At 37.3% G+C, this 18,937-nt stretch overlaps 2 protein-coding genes across 14 annotated transcripts in view; one reads left to right on the top strand and one right to left on the bottom strand.

The window, feature by feature from the left end:
• Positions 1 to 11,777, top strand: part of ALG6 (ALG6 alpha-1,3-glucosyltransferase) — a 70,301-nt gene extending 58,524 nt beyond the window's left edge. For 5 of the 6 annotated variants that reach the window (XM_064372434.1, XM_021667720.2, XM_064372432.1 and 2 more), the window contains 3 exons: positions 1,825 to 1,893; positions 2,015 to 2,213; positions 10,555 to 11,777. In XM_064372434.1, the coding sequence (XP_064228504.1) occupies positions 1,825 to 1,893; positions 2,015 to 2,213; positions 10,555 to 10,752 (466 nt within the window). In that variant the 3' untranslated portion in view covers positions 10,753 to 11,777. The remainder of the gene's footprint in view (positions 1 to 1,824; positions 1,894 to 2,014; positions 2,214 to 10,554) is intronic. The other variant, XM_021667721.2, reaches the window with a different exon arrangement.
• A 581-nt stretch (positions 11,778 to 12,358) lies between these two features.
• Positions 12,359 to 18,937, bottom strand: part of ITGB3BP (integrin subunit beta 3 binding protein) — an 88,595-nt gene continuing 82,016 nt past the window's right edge. For 5 of the 8 annotated variants that reach the window (XR_001105722.2, XM_012442513.3, XM_012442511.2 and 2 more), the window contains one exon: positions 12,359 to 14,914. Coding sequence is in view for 4 of the 8 variants with exons in the window: in XM_012442513.3 (XP_012297936.1) it covers positions 14,907 to 14,914 (8 nt within the window). In the remaining 4 variants the exon portion in view is untranslated. Of the gene's footprint in view, positions 14,915 to 18,757; positions 18,856 to 18,937 lie in introns of all 8 variants that reach the window. The other 3 variants (XR_010341203.1, XR_010341202.1, XR_010341201.1) reach the window with 1 other exon arrangement.

Below are 18,937 nucleotides of genomic sequence, written 5' to 3' on the forward strand. Positions count from 1 at the left end.
CCAGGCATTGTTTCAAACAAGGTGGTAAAGGGAGGGGTTCAGAGAAAAGGTTGAGGATGTAGGGGATTTTGCTGTTTGGTGATGAATTTTAAGTACTTTGAAGTTAGGAGCTGAGTTATAATCATCTTTGTATTCCTTTCAGATCAGTGCTTATATGTAATAAGTTTTTTTAAGAGACAAGGTCTTCCTCAGTTACTCAGGCACAGTGGCACAGTCATAGCTCACTGTAGCCTCCGACTCCTGGGCTCAAGTGAGCCTCCCACTTCAGCCTCCCAAGTAACTAGTACCCCAGGCATCCATCACCATGCCAGGCTAATTTTTAAATTTTTTTTATAGAGATGGTATCTTGTTAAGTTCTCTAGGCTGGTCTTGAACTCCTGGGCTCAAGTGATCTTCTTGCACCTGGGGTCAGAAGTTCGAGATCAGCATGACCAACATGCTGAAACCCCATCTTTACTAAAAATACAAAATTAGCCAAGTATGGTGGCATATTCCTGTAATCCCAGCTACTCGGGAGCCTGAGGCAGGAGAATTGCTTAAACCTGGGAGGCAGAGGTTGCAGTGAGCTGAGATCACACCATTGCACTCTAGCCTAGGCAACAAGAGCAAGACTCCATCTCAAAAACAAACAAAACAAAACAAAACAAAACAAAACAACAACAACAACAAAAGAAAACACAAGTCATCATTATTGTTTCCATTTCCACTTAATAGATTAATCATTTGCTCAAGGTCACACGTAAATAATGGAAAACATGGGGACCAGGACTCAGGGCTTCAGATTGGCAATCAAAGGAGCTTTGCCATAATTGAATCCCAAAGGTACTGGAGCAGGAGTTGTAAGGAGGTCCTAGGGCTTAGAGCTATGACCGTAAATAGCTTTTTTTTGTTTGTTTTTTGGAGATGATGTCTCACTCTGTCGTCTTACTTTGTTGCCCAGGCTGGAGTGCAGTGGTACAATCTCAGCTTACTGCAACCTCCTCCTCCTGGGTTCAAGCAATTCTCTTGCCTCAGCCTCCTGAGTAGCTGGGATTACAGGCATGCACCACCAAGCCCAGCTAATTTTTTTGTATTTTTAGTAGAGATGGGGTTTCACCATGGTGGCCAGGCTGGTCTCGAACTCCTGATCTCAAGTGATCTATCTGCCTTAGCCTACCAAAGTGCTGGGATTACAGGCATGAGCCACTGTGCCTGGCCCCTAAACAACTATTTGATAAAGCCTGTGGTTCCAGTTATTGGTATTGTGCTTCCTGTTCCTATACTATTGCCCTTTTCATGTAGCTCTTCCTACTAATTTCTTCCTCCTTTTAATTTTACTATTATCAATTTGTTTTCCTTTATCCTCTTGTCTCTCTTGTCCTCTCCAGCGGCATGACAATCTTGCCTGCCATAACTCTAGTTTTAACTTAGTGGAGTAATATGTAACATGAAAGAACACAAAAGACATGTTTGAAAACAACAATACTGGGAATTCATATTTACCAAGTAGTACGAAATATATGACAAAGCCTTCTCAGATTTGTTTATCTGATCCTTTTTTTAAGCTACTTGTCTGTATGATAGAGAAAAAAAGTTCCATTAATGGCATACTGGAAGCAGCAGTTTTCCAGTTATTATGAGGAGTTGACACCTCTGTGCCTATGTCTAGGCTAATTTAGTCTGGACTGTTTAAAAAAATGAATCAGTAGTGCATGTGAAGACCTTCCTGGCTTTTTGTAAGCTACCCCTGAAAATCAGACAGATAAAACATGTTTATATTTTTTACAATTAGGAGTTGAAATTATATTCTATAGTATTAAAAATTTTTTTTCTTTACCATTTTAGACCAGTCTGCTTAGTTTTAAGTGACATTCCTTTTATGTCTACTTGGTTTTTACTTGTGTCAACATTTAGGTAAGTCATACCAATTTCCATATATTTTCAGTATGATTCTTGTAAACTAAAACTTTTTTACAAAGTGGTTATGGTTTGAACTGATGATTCTCTTTTGATTTTTTAAAATTTTCCTTTACAGTATGCTACCTCTTCTATTGAAGGATGAACTCCTAATGCCCTCTGTTGTGACAACAATGGCATTTTTTATAGCTTGTGTAACTTCCTTTTCAATATTTGAAAAGACGTCTGAAGAAGAACTGCAATTGAAATCCTTTTCCATTTCTGTGAGGACATATCTTCCATGTTTTACATTTCTTTCCAGAATTATACAATATTTGGTAAGTTCAATTTTTAAGAAGTGGCACATATTTCAGCATGCCACTGTTTTAAAAAATTATTGAAATACCTATTTTATAGCTTTTGAGACATAGTTCACATAAATTCACCCATTTATACAACTTAGTGGTTTTAAGAATGTACACAGATTTGTACAACTATCACCATCATCTAATTTTAGATTATTTTTATCATTCCCAGAAGAAATTCTGTACCTATTAGCATTCATTCCCCATTCCACTCTCACTCCTAACTCCCTTCCTTGGACAGCCACTATCTGGTTTCTGTCTCTATAGATTTGTGTACTTTTGACATTTCATACAAATGGAATGTATTAGTCTGCTACGGCTGCTATAACAAAACACCACACTGGGTTGCTTAAACTACAGAAATTTATTTTCTTAGAGTTCTGGAGATTAAAAGTTCAAGATCGGCCGGGCGCGGTGGCTCACGCCTGTAATCCCAGCACTTTGGGAGGCCGAGGCGGGTGGATCACGAGGTCAAGAGATCGAGACCATCCTGGTCAACATGGTGAAACCCCGTCTCTACTAATACAAAAAATTAGCTGGGCATGATGGCGCGTGCCTGTAATCCCAGCTACTCAGGAGGCTGAGGCAGGAGAATTGCCTGGACCCAGGAGGCGGAGGTTGCGGTGAGCCGAGATCGCGCCATTGCACTCCAGCCTGGGTAACAAGAGCGAAACTCCGTCTCAAAAAAAAAAAAAAAAAAAAAAAAATGTTCAAGATCAATGTTCTACCTTCAGTGCTGGTTTCTGGTGAGGCCTCTCTTCCTGGCTTGTAGCAAATTTCTCCATGTCACACATGGAGAGAGATCTCTGTTGTCTCTTTCTTGTAAGGACACCAGTACTGTTGGATTAGGGCCCCGCTCTTATAATCTCATTTAATCTTATTTACCTCCCCAAAGGCTCTATCTCCAAATACAGTCACACTGGGAGTTAGGGCTTCAACATATGAATTTTAATTCAGTCCATAACATGAGATAATAAAATTGTGGTCTTTTATGACTGGGTTCTTTCACTTGGCATGTTTTCGAGAGTCATTTATATTATAGCATATATCAGTAGTTTATTCCTTTTTATTACCAAATTATATTCCCTTATATGGGTATAGCACATTGTGTTTATCCATTCATCAGTTAATGGACATTAAATTGTTTCTACTTTTTTAGTGTTATCATTAGTGCTTTTTTTTAGTGTTATGAATAGTGCTGTTGTGAACATTTGTTTACAAGGTATTGAGTGCCCATATGTTTTCATTTCTTTTAGGTATATACCTGGGAGTAGAATTGCTAGATTATATGGTAATTCTATGTTTAACATTTTCAGAAACTTCCAAACTGTTTTCCAAAGTACAGCACAATTCTTTATTCTCAACAATGATGTGTGAGTGTTCTAATTTCTCCACATCTTTGATAGCATTTGTTGTCTTTTTAACATAACTATCTTAGTGGGTATGAGATGGTATTTCATTGGAGTTCTGATTTTCATTTCCCTAATGACTAATGATGTTGAACATCTTTTCATGAGCTTATTGGCCATTTGTATATCCTCTTTGGAGAAATGCCTATTCAAATCCTTTGCCCATTTTAAATTGGGTTGTCTTTTTATGAGTTGTAAGAGTTTTTTTATATATATTCTTGATATGAATTCCTTACCAGATATTTAACTTGCAAGTATCCTCTCCCATTGCCTTTTTACTTTCTGGATGGTATCATTTGCAGTACAAAAGTTTTGATGTTAATAACATCCAGTATATCTATTTTTTTCTATTGTTACTTGTACTTTTGGTGTCATGTCTAAGAAACCATTGTATAACCAATGGTCACGAATATTTACCTCCGTATTTTCGTCTGAGAGTTTTAATATTTTTTATATCTATGCCTTTGATTCAACTTTGAGTTAATGTTGTATATGGTTTAAAGTAGGAGTCTGACTTTATTCAGTTATTTTAGTTCCATTGAATTGTCTTGGCACTCTTGTTGAAAATCAGTTGTTCTTAAATGTAAGGGTTTATTTTTGGACTGTCAGTTCTGTTCCATTGATCTGTATGTCTATTCTTATGCCACTGCCATACTGTCTTTATTGTAGCTTTGTAGTTAGTTTTGAAATTGAAAATGTGAGTCCACTGATTTTGTTCTTTTACAAGATTGTTTTATCTATTTTATATCCCTTTATTTTCATATTATTTTTAGAAGTTTATCCATTTTCTCCCAAAACCCAGCTGAGATTTTGATAGGGACTGAATTGATTGTGCATATCGATTTGTGGAATATAGCTGGGTTTTTTTTTTGTTTTGTTTGTTTTTGTTTTGAGACAGGGTCTTGCTCTGTTGCCCAGGTTGGAGTGCAGTGGTGTGCAACCTCTGTCTCCCAGGCTCAAGCAATCTTCCCACCTCAGCCTTCTGAATAGCTGGGACTATAGGCATGTGCCACCATACTTGGCTAATTTTTTTAGGAATGGAGTTTCATCATGAATATTGCCATCTTAATATTTAGTCTTCCAGTGAACAAACACAAGATGCATTTCCATTTATTTAGATATTTAATTTCTTCCAACAATGTTTTGTGGTTTTCAGTATATAAGTTTTGGACTTCTTTTGTTAAATTTACTCTTAAGTATAATGAATGATCATAAAGCATAATTCTTTATAATGCTATTATAAAGGAATGGTTTTCTTAATTTCATTTTCATAATGTTCATTGCTACTATATCTAAATACAATATTTTTGTATGTTGAACTTGTGTTCTTTGGCATAGGTTTTTAATGGATTTCCTACAGTTTTCTATATATATAAGGTAATGTAATCTGCAAATCATGAGTTTTACATCTTTCTTTCTGATGTAGATGACTTTTATCTTTTATTTCTCTTACTTGCCTAATTACCCTAGAACCTACAATACAATGTTTAATACAAGTAAGAAGAGTGGACGTCCTCTATTTTCTTGATATTAGGGGGAAAGCATCTGGTCTATAACCATTAACTATGATGTTAACTGCGGGCTTTTAAAAATAGATGGCCTTTATCTGGTTGAGGAAGTTCTCTTTAATTCCTAGTTTACATGATTTTATCATGAAAAAATGTTGGATTATAATTCTTTTTTTGCATCTTTGGTCATGTTGGGTTTTTTTCCCCTTTATTAATATGATGCATTTCATTGATTGATTTTTGTATGTCGAACTAATCGTGAATTCCTGGGATAAATCCTACTGGATCATGGTGTATAATTCTTTTTATCTTCCACTGGCTTCAGTTTGCCAGTATTTTGTTGATGATTTTTGCATTTATATTCATAAGAGATACTAATATGTAGTTTTCATGTGATGTCTTTGTCTACTTATAAAGTTCATATATTTAAGGGATATCACATTATATTCAAGGCTGTCTAAAATGCTAGATTGCAGTCTATTTGAAGGCAAGAACTCTGCATTTTATACCTACCATTTTATCTGTAGCATCTACCAGTGCCTGGCAAAGAATAGGTGATCTGATTTTTGTTGAATGAATGGCTATTCATCTAATTATTATAATGAAAAATTAGGGGCAGCTCAATTGTCCAGTAGGTGAAAAATGATACATGAATAAGTATATAAGCTCCATGGAATATTTGGCAACTATTACAAATGTTATGAACTTTTTGTTGTTTTGAGACAGGGTCTTACTCTGTTGCGTAGGCTGGAGTGCAGTGGTGCATTTATAGCTCACTGCAACCTAGAACTCCTGGGCCCAAGTGATCCTCCTTCCTCAGCCTCCTGAGTAGCTAGGATTATGGGCACACACCATCATGCTTGCCTAATTTTAAAATTCTTCATAGAGACAGGGTCTCGCTGTGTTGTCCAGGCTGCTCTCAAACTCCTGGTCTCAAACGATCCTTGCACCCTAACCCTTGCATCTTAGCTTCCCGAAGTGCATTAGCGGTGTGAGCCACTATGCTCTAATTTCTTAAACATGTTTTATAACTGTAGAATAAATAAATAAACATGCCTATTAAAATAGGAATACCATGCCTGATATACAGTAGGCACTCAGAATGTGTCAGGCCTTTTATTTTTCCAGTCCTCTTATGCAGACTACACTTTAGTGGTGGAAATAACAGGTTATACTAATTTATTTATTTATTTATTTTTTGAGATGGAATCTCACTCTGTCACCCAGGCTGGAGTGCAATGGCGTGATTTTGGCTCACTGTAAACTCTGCGTCCCGGGTTCAAGTGATTCTCCTGCCTCAGTCTCCCGAGTAGCTGGACTACAGGCACGCCTACCATGCCCAGCTAATTTTTGTATTTTTAATATCGATGGGATTTCACCGTGTTGGCCAGGCTGATCTTGAACTCCTGACCTTCTAATCTGCCCGCCTTGGCCTCTCAAAGTGCTAAGATTACAGGCGTGAGCCACTGCGACTGGCCCAACAGGCTATACTTATTTATATTTTTGAGGACTATATGGAGGGTTGCCCAAAGTACCCAGAAAACAGAGAGAGAAGAATGACTAACTTTATTAGGGGAGTGTAGGGGAAGGTTTCAAAGGAGATATTTTATATTTAGATCTTGTAGGAAGACAAGGCAGGTATCCTCAGGGCAGAGTTGAATGGGTATCCTGAGGGTTTTGCACTTTAGGTAATGACCATGGAGGATGAGGGTGTGGGAGGCAGGAAGTTAAGAAGTGAACAGGAAACACAAGGCAAGGATTAACTTTACTCAGGGGTTCAAATGGGAAGTGGATATAAAGTTCATTTTTTGTTAGCACAGTCCCAGATTCCTGAGTGTATGTCAAACTCTAGCCCTATTGTGATATTCATAGTCTGGTCCAGTGATCTTAAGGTGAGGACCACCAGGGGCTCCCAGATTTATTTGTTCTTTAATAAATAGTTTTTGAGCACTTACTGCATGCCAAGCATTGTTCTGGAGGCTGAGGGTACAGCAGTGACCAAAACTAACAGAAATTCTTGCTCTCATGGAGGTTGCATTCTAGTGGAGAAATCTGACACCAGCATATGTAAAATACATAGCATGTCAGAGGATGATAAGTGCTATAGAGAATAACAAAGGAAGGGAGAAATGGATATGCAATTTTAAAGTGGTAGGGCTTTCTTGAGCAAAAAACCAAAGGAAGTAAGGGAGTAAACTGTGTAGATGATTGAGGGTAGAACATCCTAGAAGAGAAAACTGCAAATGCAGTGAACATCATGGAGGTCATGCTGATTGGAGCTGGGTGAGGGAAAGAAATAATAGGACCTAAGATTAGAGAGGTAATAGTTTCCCATAATGGGACTAGAATCTGACTTACATTGTTTTTTGCGTGTGTGTGTTGTTTTTTTTTTTTTTTTTGAGACGGAGTCTTGCTCTGTTGCCAGACTGGAGTGCAGTGGCACAATCTTGGCTCACTGCAACCTCTGCCTCCCAGGTTCAAGCAATTCCCCTGCCTCAGCCTCCCAAGTAGCTGGGACTATTGCATGCGCCACCATGCCCGGCTAATTTTTTATATTTTAGTAGACAGGGTTTCGCCATGTTGGCCAGGATGGTCTCAATCTTCTGACATCATTATCCGCCTGCCTTGGCCTCACAAAGTACTGGGATTACAGGCATGAACCACCACATTTGGCCCTGACTTACATTTTTAAAAGGTCCATTTGGCAGCAATGTGGAGAATAGATTATGGATAATGGAATCCATGAGAGATGATGGCGCTGTGGATCAGGGTAGCAGTGGAAGTGGTTAGAACTGTTCAGATTTTGGATATATTTTGAAGGTAGAGCCAACAGGAATTGCTAGGGTTGTGAAAGAGAGGTGTTCAGGATGACTCCATGGTTTTTGGTATAAGTAACTGAATGGGTGGAGTTGCCATTTAGCGAGTTGAAGGAAGCTTGTTGAAGGAACTTTTGTGTGTGGTGGAGGCAGTGCAGAGTTTGGGGAGATCAAGAGTTAATTTTTTTTACATGTTTAGTTTTAGGTGTCTAGTACATATCCAAGTAGAGATATTAAGGAGCACCTGGATATATAAGTCTAGAGTTTAGTGAAAGCTTATCTAACCTGCAGTTGAGGACAGCTTTGAATGCAGCCCAATACAACTTTCTTAAAACATGGAGATTTTTTTGCAGTTTTTTTTTTTAAAGCTCATCAGCTATCGTTAGTGTATTTTATGTGTGGTCCAAGACAATTCTTTTTCCATTGTAGCCCAGGGAAGTCAAAAGATCAGACAACCCTGGTTTAGGGGAAAGGGCCAAGCTGGAGACAAAGTTGAGTCTTTACATATAGTTGGTAATTAAACTCATGCTACTGGATGACTCACTAAGGGTATGAGTATAGATTAATAAGAGGAATTAAGTACTAAGCCCCAAAATGCAGAGGTAGGGGACATGAGGAACCAACAAAGATGTCTAAGAATTAACTGGGTGAGATAGGAGAGAACCCGGAGAGTATGATGTCATGGAAGCCAAGTGAAGGAAGTGTTTCAGTGAGAGGGGAGTGATTTCAAATGCTAATGAGAGAATCAAGTAAGGCAATAAGAATTGACCATTGCATTTAGTATACTGGAGGTCATTATGGATATTTGTCCATAGCAGTTTCACAGTGATTGGGGTAATGGGTTCACTAGTGAATGGGACAAAGACTGGACACAGCATGTTTATAGGCAACTGTTTTGGGAAATGAGTGTAAAGCGGAGCAGACAAATGGGTAATAGTTGGAGCAAGAGAGGGTTTTTGTTTAAAATGGGAGAAATTTCTCCATGCCTGTTTAACACTGATTCAAGATCACAGTATTATGACACTTCAATCTGTCCCATATTTCTTGTTTGAAACTTTTATTTTGAAGATTTCATTCCAGATGTTTGCACTTCCCACTAAGGTTGCCTCAGGAATTTTTCCTTTAACAGTACTGGCAGCCTTTGTTTTTATCTGCTTCTAAGCTTTCTTGGTGCCTATCCTCGCTTTTCCATTTGGAATGGTCACTGCATTACTCTCTATTTAGATCTTACCAATACTGTCGTAAGGTAGCCAGCAATGAAGGCATCCTTTAGGGTTCTATCTTTACCCCACCTCCTACATGGAAGTCACTACTGTTTCTCACTGCTTGCTTTCTACATTTACTTATACGGCTTTTGTATACCTATGTACTGTGCTAGGGATAAAATCCATAAGATTTTGCTGGTCTTTGTCTTGAAGGAGTTCAGTCTAGAGCCACAGTCTGTCTAGTACAGTAGCCACTAGACACATATAGAAATTTAAACATATTAAATTTAAATAAAAATTCAGTTCCTCAGTCACAGTATACATTTCAAATACCCAATAGTCACATGTGGTTAGCAGCTACTAACTGGATTGCAGACATAACACATTTTCATTACTGCAGGAAGTTCTATTGTATAGCACATTGGCCTAGAGAAGACCATACTAACTGATGACTACACAACTACAATAAGTGTGCTAATTATTTTTACTACTCATCTTGGTATTTAAGCCAGTCTGACTTTGTGATTTTATTTAACATTCTTCTAAGTAGATGGAAAACTCTTTGAGGCCAGAGGACCACATTTTCTTTCATGTGCCCTACTGTGCTTTACTCATTGAGAGCATTTAGTGAATATGAAATATAATTTTCCATTTGCCATGGAAAACTTTTTCATAGATGGGTTCTCAGAATTAGCTTAGAATTTTAAAAATTAACACAGACTAGATATATATATTTTAGAGGTACATGTGATAATTTCATACATTCATGTAATGTGTGAGAATCAAATCAGGGTAACTGGGCTATCCATTACCTTAAAAATATGTCTTTATGCTAGGAACATTCAACTTATTATTTTCTAGCTATTTTGAAATGTACATTAATGTTAACTATAGTCACCCTACTGATCTGCCGAACAGGTTTTATTTCCTCTATCTACCTGTATATTTGTACCCATTAGCTTAGAATTTTATATCCTGTAGGGCCCCAGGGGATGCTATAAATTTAACTGACTAGCATTAACATCTATCCCAAATGCCTTTCTTCAGTGCCTGGGTGGTAGGAAGCATAAGACAGGGGTCCTCAGGTTTTAGCTACACAGGGGAATCCCTTAGAGGGCTTAAAAAAGTACTGAGGCCTACTCTAGAGATTCTGATTTAATTGTTCTGGGGTGTGACATGGGCATTGAGATTTTAAAAACCCCTCATATGATTCTAATAGGAAGTCAAGGTTGAGATACACCAGTAAAAGAAACTGGACCCTCAACCCTCACCTTTAATTCTGCTCATTTGATCCCCTTTAATTCTGCTCATTTGATAGCTACAAGTTGTCAGTGTTCACCTTTTATACTACTCAGTAATCCATTTTTCCCTTGCAGTTTCTTATTTCAGTAATCACTATGGTGCTTCTGACGCTGATGACTGTCACACTGGATCCTCCTCAGAAACTACCAGACTTATTTTCTGTATTGGTGTGTTTTGTATCTTGCTTGAATTTCCTGTTCTTCTTGGTATACTTTAACATTATAATCATGTGGGATTCCAAAAATGGAAGAAATCAGAAGAAAATCAGCTAGCTGTATTCCTAAACAAATGTGAAAATGAGAACAGTGCTAAAAGGTTTTGTGAACTTTTTGCTCTGTATAAATAAAATTACCATCTTGAGAAAACCATGGAACTATAGAAAACGGTGAAAAGTCATTGTTGTCTACACAAAATAAATGTATATGGAGATCAAAGATCAACGGAGGCTTGTCTAAGTATCGCTTGGCCAAAACATATTGTGGTTTTATCAATATTCACAGCTATTCAAGTGTGGAAAAAAGAGAAAAATGTCCTTAATTCCAGTGTTTACTTAGGAAATGCACTTTATAAATGTCTTGAAAAAATTGAGAAAGAAATATTTCTTGATATTTGCTTTGTCTAAACCTACTTCCTTTATCAGGCCATATAGTGAGCTTAATGGGAGAATTGAGCCCCTTCTTTTTAATGGAAATCACTAATTTTGGTATTCAAACTTAGTTTTTCTTACATTTTAGAATGCAAGTAGTGTGTATTTCACTGTTTAGAAGTTATATCTTAGGGAATTAAATTTGTGATAATCTTTAATTACTGAGAAGGCAATTTGAACTGCTTGAAGTTTGAATATGCTTTATTACACATGCAAATTTGATTTTTTTTAACAAGGCAAATAAATTAAACCATGATCTTATTTATTTCCAAGAATGCAGATTAACTTTAATACAATTAAAAATGAATTTTCCTGAATTTAAATGTAAGTTTTAACTCTATGTGGTTTGAGTGAAGTCTTTTTAATTATATGTATCACTAGTTCTAAACTTCCAGAATCATTCTGTGTAACATTTTATATATATATGCATATATATATATAGTTGTTGTTATGACATGGTCCACTGCCAGAGCATTGATTCGTGTTAATTTCATCCTATTAATACTGTATCACCTTGTATTAGCAGAAGCCCATATCTATTATAGTATTCAACTGGTAAAACTAATGCATGATATCCATGTTGTAGTTTCTCCTATAAAGATGTTTTCTTTAGTCTCTCTAATAAAGATAAATCAATCATTTTCCCATCAACATTTTTTAAGGAATATATTTCTTTCATAAGATAGCCATTAAACCATATTAAGTGGTGGTATATTTTCAAATAGTGCAAGCCAAACCACACACACACACACAAACTGGTTCTAGACAGGGACAGTCACAGGCTAGACAGGGACAGTCACAGGCTGATGTAAGAAGGTATGTGTTTCTAAGTCTGATAAAGAAAGTGGGTTTAGACAAAGCAAAAATCTAGAAGGATTTCTTTCTCAAAGCAAATGTGCATTAAGACTCAAAGGGCAGGTCAGTGCAGAAAAGCAGCCTTGAATCACTGCCGAATCAGCAGGAACATCGCTGTCCACGGTCGCCATCTGTAATCACTGTGCCCAAATGTCAGTACTGGCTGGTGTAGCTTTATTTTAAAAAATGTTTTTTGTAATAGTTACTTGTGTTTAACATAGAATGTTGACTTAAATAAATGATGAGGAAATTTTAAGTTACAACTTTTAAATAATTGGAGTAGAATATTATTTGGAAATAAAAGTATTATGTATATATATCAGTAAAATGAAATGCACCTGAGTCAAGGCATATAGGTAAATTCTGTAAATAAAACAAGTTTTTCAGATGATTTAATCAAATCATATTGAATTACACTGTAGTTTTTATAGGGACTTGTAGCAGTTATAAGTATCCCTCATATCTATCACAAACCAGTTTAAGAGTTTACATCGAACTTGGATTAGGTTCCAAAATACCAAAAAGAGAGGCCAGGCACAGTGGCCTGTCATCACAGCTGTTTGAGAGGGTGAGGCAGGATGATCACTTGAGACCAGTGAGACACCATCTCAAAAAAGGCAAAATATCAAAAATATCCAGTGATGAATTACGATCACAGAAGTAGGCAATTCCAAAGCATTTCTCTTAAACTCAGGGTTATGGGGATGTTTTAATATATATTTTGGTTATGCAAAAAATATTAAAGATAGATTTCTCACTTTCTTCACTAATATACCTGTCAAAAAATAAGCCCTTCCAAGTTATGTTCAAGTACATTTTACATGGAGGAGGCATTTCTGAGAAATGCAGTTTTCTCAGCTGCCAATAAACTTAGGTTTGCTTCTTTTTTTCCCCCAAGATTCTATCTTAAGCTTCTGAAATAGGTTTGCTTCTTAAAATGAAGAGAATAGGGTGTATGTTCATGTATCATATATGAGGCATACAGAAGTCATTTTCCCTTGAGGACTTAGGGAGGGTAGAAAAATCCCCGATGTTGCATTCTGTCCAAATGATAAACCACAACAAATTGAGTGAAACATTTACAAAAGTCAAGGCAGCCAAAGCAGCCTCTCTGTTCAACAGAGAGAAAGAGATGGATAGGATATAACTAAATAAAAGTTAAAGTAACACAATGGTTTCAAGTCTCAATTCTGTTGTTATGTTCAGTGGAAGATCAGGGCCAAGTATATCCCCTGCAACTCCCCCTCCCCCATATAAACATTAGTTTTGTGTGTGGATCTTTCTGCTTTGTCCTTCATGTGGCCTCCAAGGGTGATAAAGTGAGAGTCATCTGATCTACAATGAAAAGAACTGGGAAATGATTCTCAGCAGACCCAGCTGTTCTGAAAGGCAAAAGCTTAGTATATCAAGAGGTCAAACATACAGTAACTGGTCTAATTGCATTAAGCACACACCTATATAACTTGGATTATATATGAAACCAAACTATTTCTTAACCCTGTATTACCCAACATAAGTTACTTCATAAAATGTTTTGGCTTACAACCTAAGGTTAGTTTTCAATGCTAGAATAATCCTTTTTTAGCATATTTTTGGTAACATCGTATTAGAAGCACTGTATCAGAATAAATTTCTTATTTAAACAGTATGAAGAAAATAATGAAGGTAATTTATATAATTTATATTAATAGTATATAGTATAAAATAAGGTAATTTATATATTTATATTAAAAACCTTTCATTTTAAAAAGGTGAATCTAAAATTTCTCTAAGTGGAAAGTAAGTTTTTTTTTTTTTTTTTTTTTTTTGAGATAGGTGTCTTGCTGTGTTGCCTAGTCTGGTCTTAAACTCCTGGGTTCAAGCAATCCTCCTGTTTCAGCCTCCTGAGTAGTAGCTGGGATTAAAGGCTTGTACCATTGCACACAGTGGAAAATGAGTTGTTTTCAACCTTAATTTGTTAAATTTTGTTTCAGATTTCCATGTAGTTTTTATTTTCATGATATACTCAAATGACATGGTAATATTTTCTACTAATTTTGCTAAAACTTAGGGCAAGTACCAAAGGAATAACAGTTCCTTTGGTCCCTACAGAAATGGTCAAGAAAAGCATAGGTTTCATTATCAAGATAACATACTCTCTGATTCCCTTCACCCCTTTATTTCGGGGAGTGACAATAAAAACATGATGATGACAGAAAACACCACAGAATAATTGAAATTTAACATTTCGAAATTTAGAAGGGATCACATATTGCCCTCAATAAAGGTCTTTTCCTTCAATTCAGTAGTCTGTGTGGTTTAGTTCAAAAAACTTCATATTTAAAACATTTGTACTGAAAAAATACATTCTAATATTTTATAAATGGTATTGACATTTTAAAACCTTGAAAATGTTTTTTTTTTTTTCTACAACCATAGGAAAATAAAAACTCACTTCTGAGGTAGTGGCTACACAACAGACTAGATAAATTTAAAAAATTTTTTTAAGAATCTATAAATTAATAAGCAGCTGAGGCTTTAAATGGGAAAACTGGTACTTAATTCCATTCACCATTATATTTAATCTGTATTTCAGAAAAATATATAGCTCTACCAAAGGTGCCATTTTTATACATGCTTTATTAAGTCTACCCACAAGTGCCAAAAGTCCACAGAAATGTATGTGCTACAGAACATAAGTCAAGATCCTCCTCTCCATGTTGGCTTACATTGAAGAGTCAAGAAGAAGTGTATTATTTACATTGAGATTATCTACTGGTGTGTGTAGAAAGTTTAAATTAGCTGCAAGAAATTTTATCTAGACGTGCACCTGCCGACTGCTACAAGCTGGTATTTACTGGGCAGATTAATTACAAATATTTCTCTGTTCCTTTAAATATGATCAGGCAGATGCAGAAGTTGATGCTTATGGTGAATGTATTTCTTCTAAATGCCTGTGGGATATAAAAGATAATTATATTATCAAAAATTAGTTAACATGCATCACATACATAAGAAATGATTTTAACATCCATTAATAATCTAATTTGGTACCTAGTTGGGTTAGATGCTGGCAACCTCTCATTTGCTTATTATTTTTTGAGAAAGAGTTTCACTCTTGTCTCCCAGGCTGGAGTGCAATGGGGTGATCTCAGCCCACTGCAACCTGTGCCTCCCAGGTTCAAGCAATTCTCCTGCCTCAGCCTCCCAAGTAGCTGGGACTACAGGTGCGTGCCACCACACTCAGCTAATTTTTATATTTTTAGTAGAGACGGGGTTTCACTATATTGGCCAGGCTGGTCTCAAACTCCTGAGCTCATTATCTGCCTGCTTTAGCCTCCTAAAGTGCTGGGATTACAGGCGTGAGCCACCGTGCCCAGCCTCATTTGCTTATTTTTGACTCTCTGACATAGCAGTCGGTCTTCTTTACCTTATGTGACTATACTTACATGAGATACTTCTCAGAGAATTTTAAAACTCCAACAGGGCCTACAGAAAACACCAAATTTACATGCCTTTTCTATAAGCCTTAGGGGCCTTTCAGCAGGTGTTTCCTCCAACAGCTGTCCCCCCCACTCCCCCACCCCTGCCCAAAAGACAATGTTTACTATGACAGATTCCTATTCAGAATATGTCCCTCTGGGGACTCCTAGTGGTGATAGAGGCTCATGTCTTTTCAGCCTTAGGACTCTTCTGTGAGAGAAAGCCTTTGAAGAAAGCAGTCATTGGCAACTGAATGGCATACATTACCACAGGGCATGTGGGAAAAGATCTTTACAAATGACCTAATAAGGCTGGGAGTGGTGGCTCATGCCTGTAATCCTAGCATTTGGGAGGCCAAGGCAGAAGGATTGCTTGAGCCCAGAAGGTCAAGGATGCAGTGAGCTATGATCGCAGCATTGCATTCCAGCCAGGGTGACAGAACAAGAGCCTGTCTTTAAAAAAAAACAAACTGATAATCCCATCCTGAGATGATCTATGTCTGCTGTGAATTCCCATGAACACTGCTTATTCTTCATTTGGTACTTATAGTAGAGAGGAATGTTTATACTTCTCAGTCTGAAGGGGAAGAAACGTCTGTCAACTCTTCCTCTGCACTCCATGCAAGTGTGATGAATTTGATTGGTCGAAGTCCAGAACATTCATTGGTCTACATTTTACTAGTAACACTATACAAATTCTTCCCTTCTTGTAGTTTCCCTATCACTGTCTACTCTCAATCCCAGTGGACCTTTTTTTTATTATAATACTTCCTAATTTCATGTAGTAGGGAGACCAACCCATTCTATTGTGCTGACCTGCCATCAAGTGTGTAAAAGGCAGGCCTGTGGTCTTCACAGCATTAGAGCCACGTGGACTTGGGGGCTCTATTTCAAAGATCCAGATTTTAGGTTCAGGAAAGTGCACAGAGTTCAAGATTTACTTAGTGTGAGAAAGAAGAGTGTATTTCTGCTTTAAGGCAATCTACCTTAGTTACCCCAAGCTTCTACCTCAGAGCTTGCCATGTTGGGGGTTATCAATTCCATCATCAATCAAGTTGATACTTTGATCCTCATTGGATTCACAATCCTTGTTTGTACTTGTTGTTGGACAGAAGAGTCTGAACTCGTATCATTTATCATAACTTGCCTTCTATTGTTCTTGTGTCCTTATTAGGTTTCAAACTGTCATTATACACAGTGCTTTGTTCATACTAAGTCTCATCCTTCTGTTACCCAAGTGATTCATCTACATTGTTACTAAAATATCCCAGTATCCCCTGTTAACATTAGCCAAAATGTTCTTTTCTTCCCTTCTTTTTATGGTCTTAGCACTCTGGCTGTGGCCTCTGGGTTGCTGTCACCCTAACTTTCTCTCTTAATTCTAGCATTGTTTCATAAAGGCTTCACTTTTTAAAACCTCTGGGAGTGAATTTGTATGGGACAGTCCTCCCCACTGAACAATTACAGGTCAAGAGGAATAATCACTGAAGTGTGACAGAGGGCTGGAGCTGTTGTACAGGCAGGGAATTTGGCCACAGTGATATCAGGAGTACTATGTGTCAGGTTTCTAGGGCAAAGGGACAAAATCGGGAATTTCATTCACATCCTCCCTTATGCATACCAGTCAGGCAGCTATGACAAATACACAAAAGAGCAATGAGAAAATATGGGGAAAGGGATTTGGGGAAGCTTATGTAGAAGTTGAGTTCTAAGCACATTTTGAAAGATGGATAAAATTTTGGCAAAAATGAGAGCAAAGGCATGCTAGGAAGAGCAGACAAGACCAAAGGTAAGGACATGAGACAGGCACTTTCTGGAGTAGGGAAGGTGTCTGGGAAATGGCAAGTAATCTAGAGTGAATGAGGCACAATGAAGAAACTGGAAAGGCAAGCTGTGGGCAGATCAGGGAAATCCCTGAATGTTAGTTTAAATGTGGATTTTATTGTACATACAGTAGAGTAGTATCTTCTAAAGCATAAATTTGTCCAGTAGCAGGACAGGCTGTAGGGGAAAGGGACCTAAGGGCAGACAGGTAAGTTATAATAAGGACAATGATAATCTGGAAGAGAGGTAATAAAGGAATAAACTGGTCCAGTGGGTGTGGAAAGGACAATTAAGCATTCTCAGAAGTAATATAATCTGGCAGCGTTTGGATGTGGGGACAAAAAGAGAATTTGACCAATGGAATGATATCCCTAAAAGTAGAAGGAAAAGCAACTTTGAAGGGGAAATGATGAAATCAGTATACTTGGGGGACATTGTATGGGAGCTGAATTGAGGGTTTATAGTCCAGGAGAGAGGTCACAAATAATTTGGAAACCATATACACTAAGGTGAAAAGTCAGGGAATGAAGGAGATAATGAAGAAAATGCTCAAAGTGAGAAGAAAACATGGTCAAAAGCAGAACTGAGGCAGATGCCTCAAAGGTGAAGTCACTTAATTTCACTGTCATTTTTCTTTTGCTTCTCACTGAAAGGGAAATTGATTGGTAGCTCAACCCCAATTCTTTCAAGTTTCTTGAAAGTATTACTTAAAGACTCAAAAGAACACCCCAAAACATGGTTATCTTTACTAAAATCCATTAACACAAAGCTATTCTCAGTACTTTGAATTCCCTGTAAGTTTATTAAGGAGACTATCAAACACTAAATGTGCATGTTCATTTACTAAATGTGTAACTGTGAAGACGTATCTATGATCACCATCTAATATGTTCTCTGTTGGATTTTCATGGGTCAGAAATTTTATAAAATGTTAACCTTATAATGAATGAATATAGGTGTGTGTGGATGGATAGATATATGTATACATATATATATATATCCTATTACATATAGGATATATAAAGATAATATGTATATATTATCCTTACTTAATAGCATATAAAATCCTTGGCCAGTAGTGAAGCCTGACATTCACAGATTACTACTGGGTAGTGGCAAGAGCATAGGCTCTGGCACCAAACTACTCGGTTTAGTATCCCAGCCCTGTTGAAGGTGATTCTGGGACAAGGTACTTAACCTCATTTGTGCCTCAACTGCCTCACCTATAAAATAAAAGTAATAACTGTATCTACCTCACAAGTTGTTGTGAAGATTAAATGGGATATGTATAAAGTGCTTATAACACTGCTGGCACACAGAAAGTACTCAATAAGGCCAGGCGCGGTGGCTCACGTCTGTAATCCCAGCACTTTGGGAGGCCAAGACAAGTGGATCATTTGAGGTTAGGAGTTCAAGACTAGCCTGGACAACATGGTGAAACCCCATCTCTACTAAAAATACAAACAATTAGCTGGGCATGGTGGTGCTCACCTGTAATCCCAGCTACTCGGAAGGCTGAAGCAGGAGAATCACTTGAACCCGGAAGGCGGAGGCTGTAGTGAGCCGAGATCATGCCACTGCACTCCAGCCTGGGGGACAGAGTGAGACACTGTGTCAAAAAAAATTTCCAAAAAATAAAACAAAAGAAAGTACTCAATAAATATTAGCTAT

This window comes from Aotus nancymaae, unplaced genomic scaffold, assembly GCF_030222135.1.
Source record: "Aotus nancymaae isolate 86718 unplaced genomic scaffold, 86718_ANA_hifiasm-v0.15.2.pri h1tg000007l, whole genome shotgun sequence".
NCBI lineage: Eukaryota > Metazoa > Chordata > Mammalia > Primates > Aotidae > Aotus > Aotus nancymaae.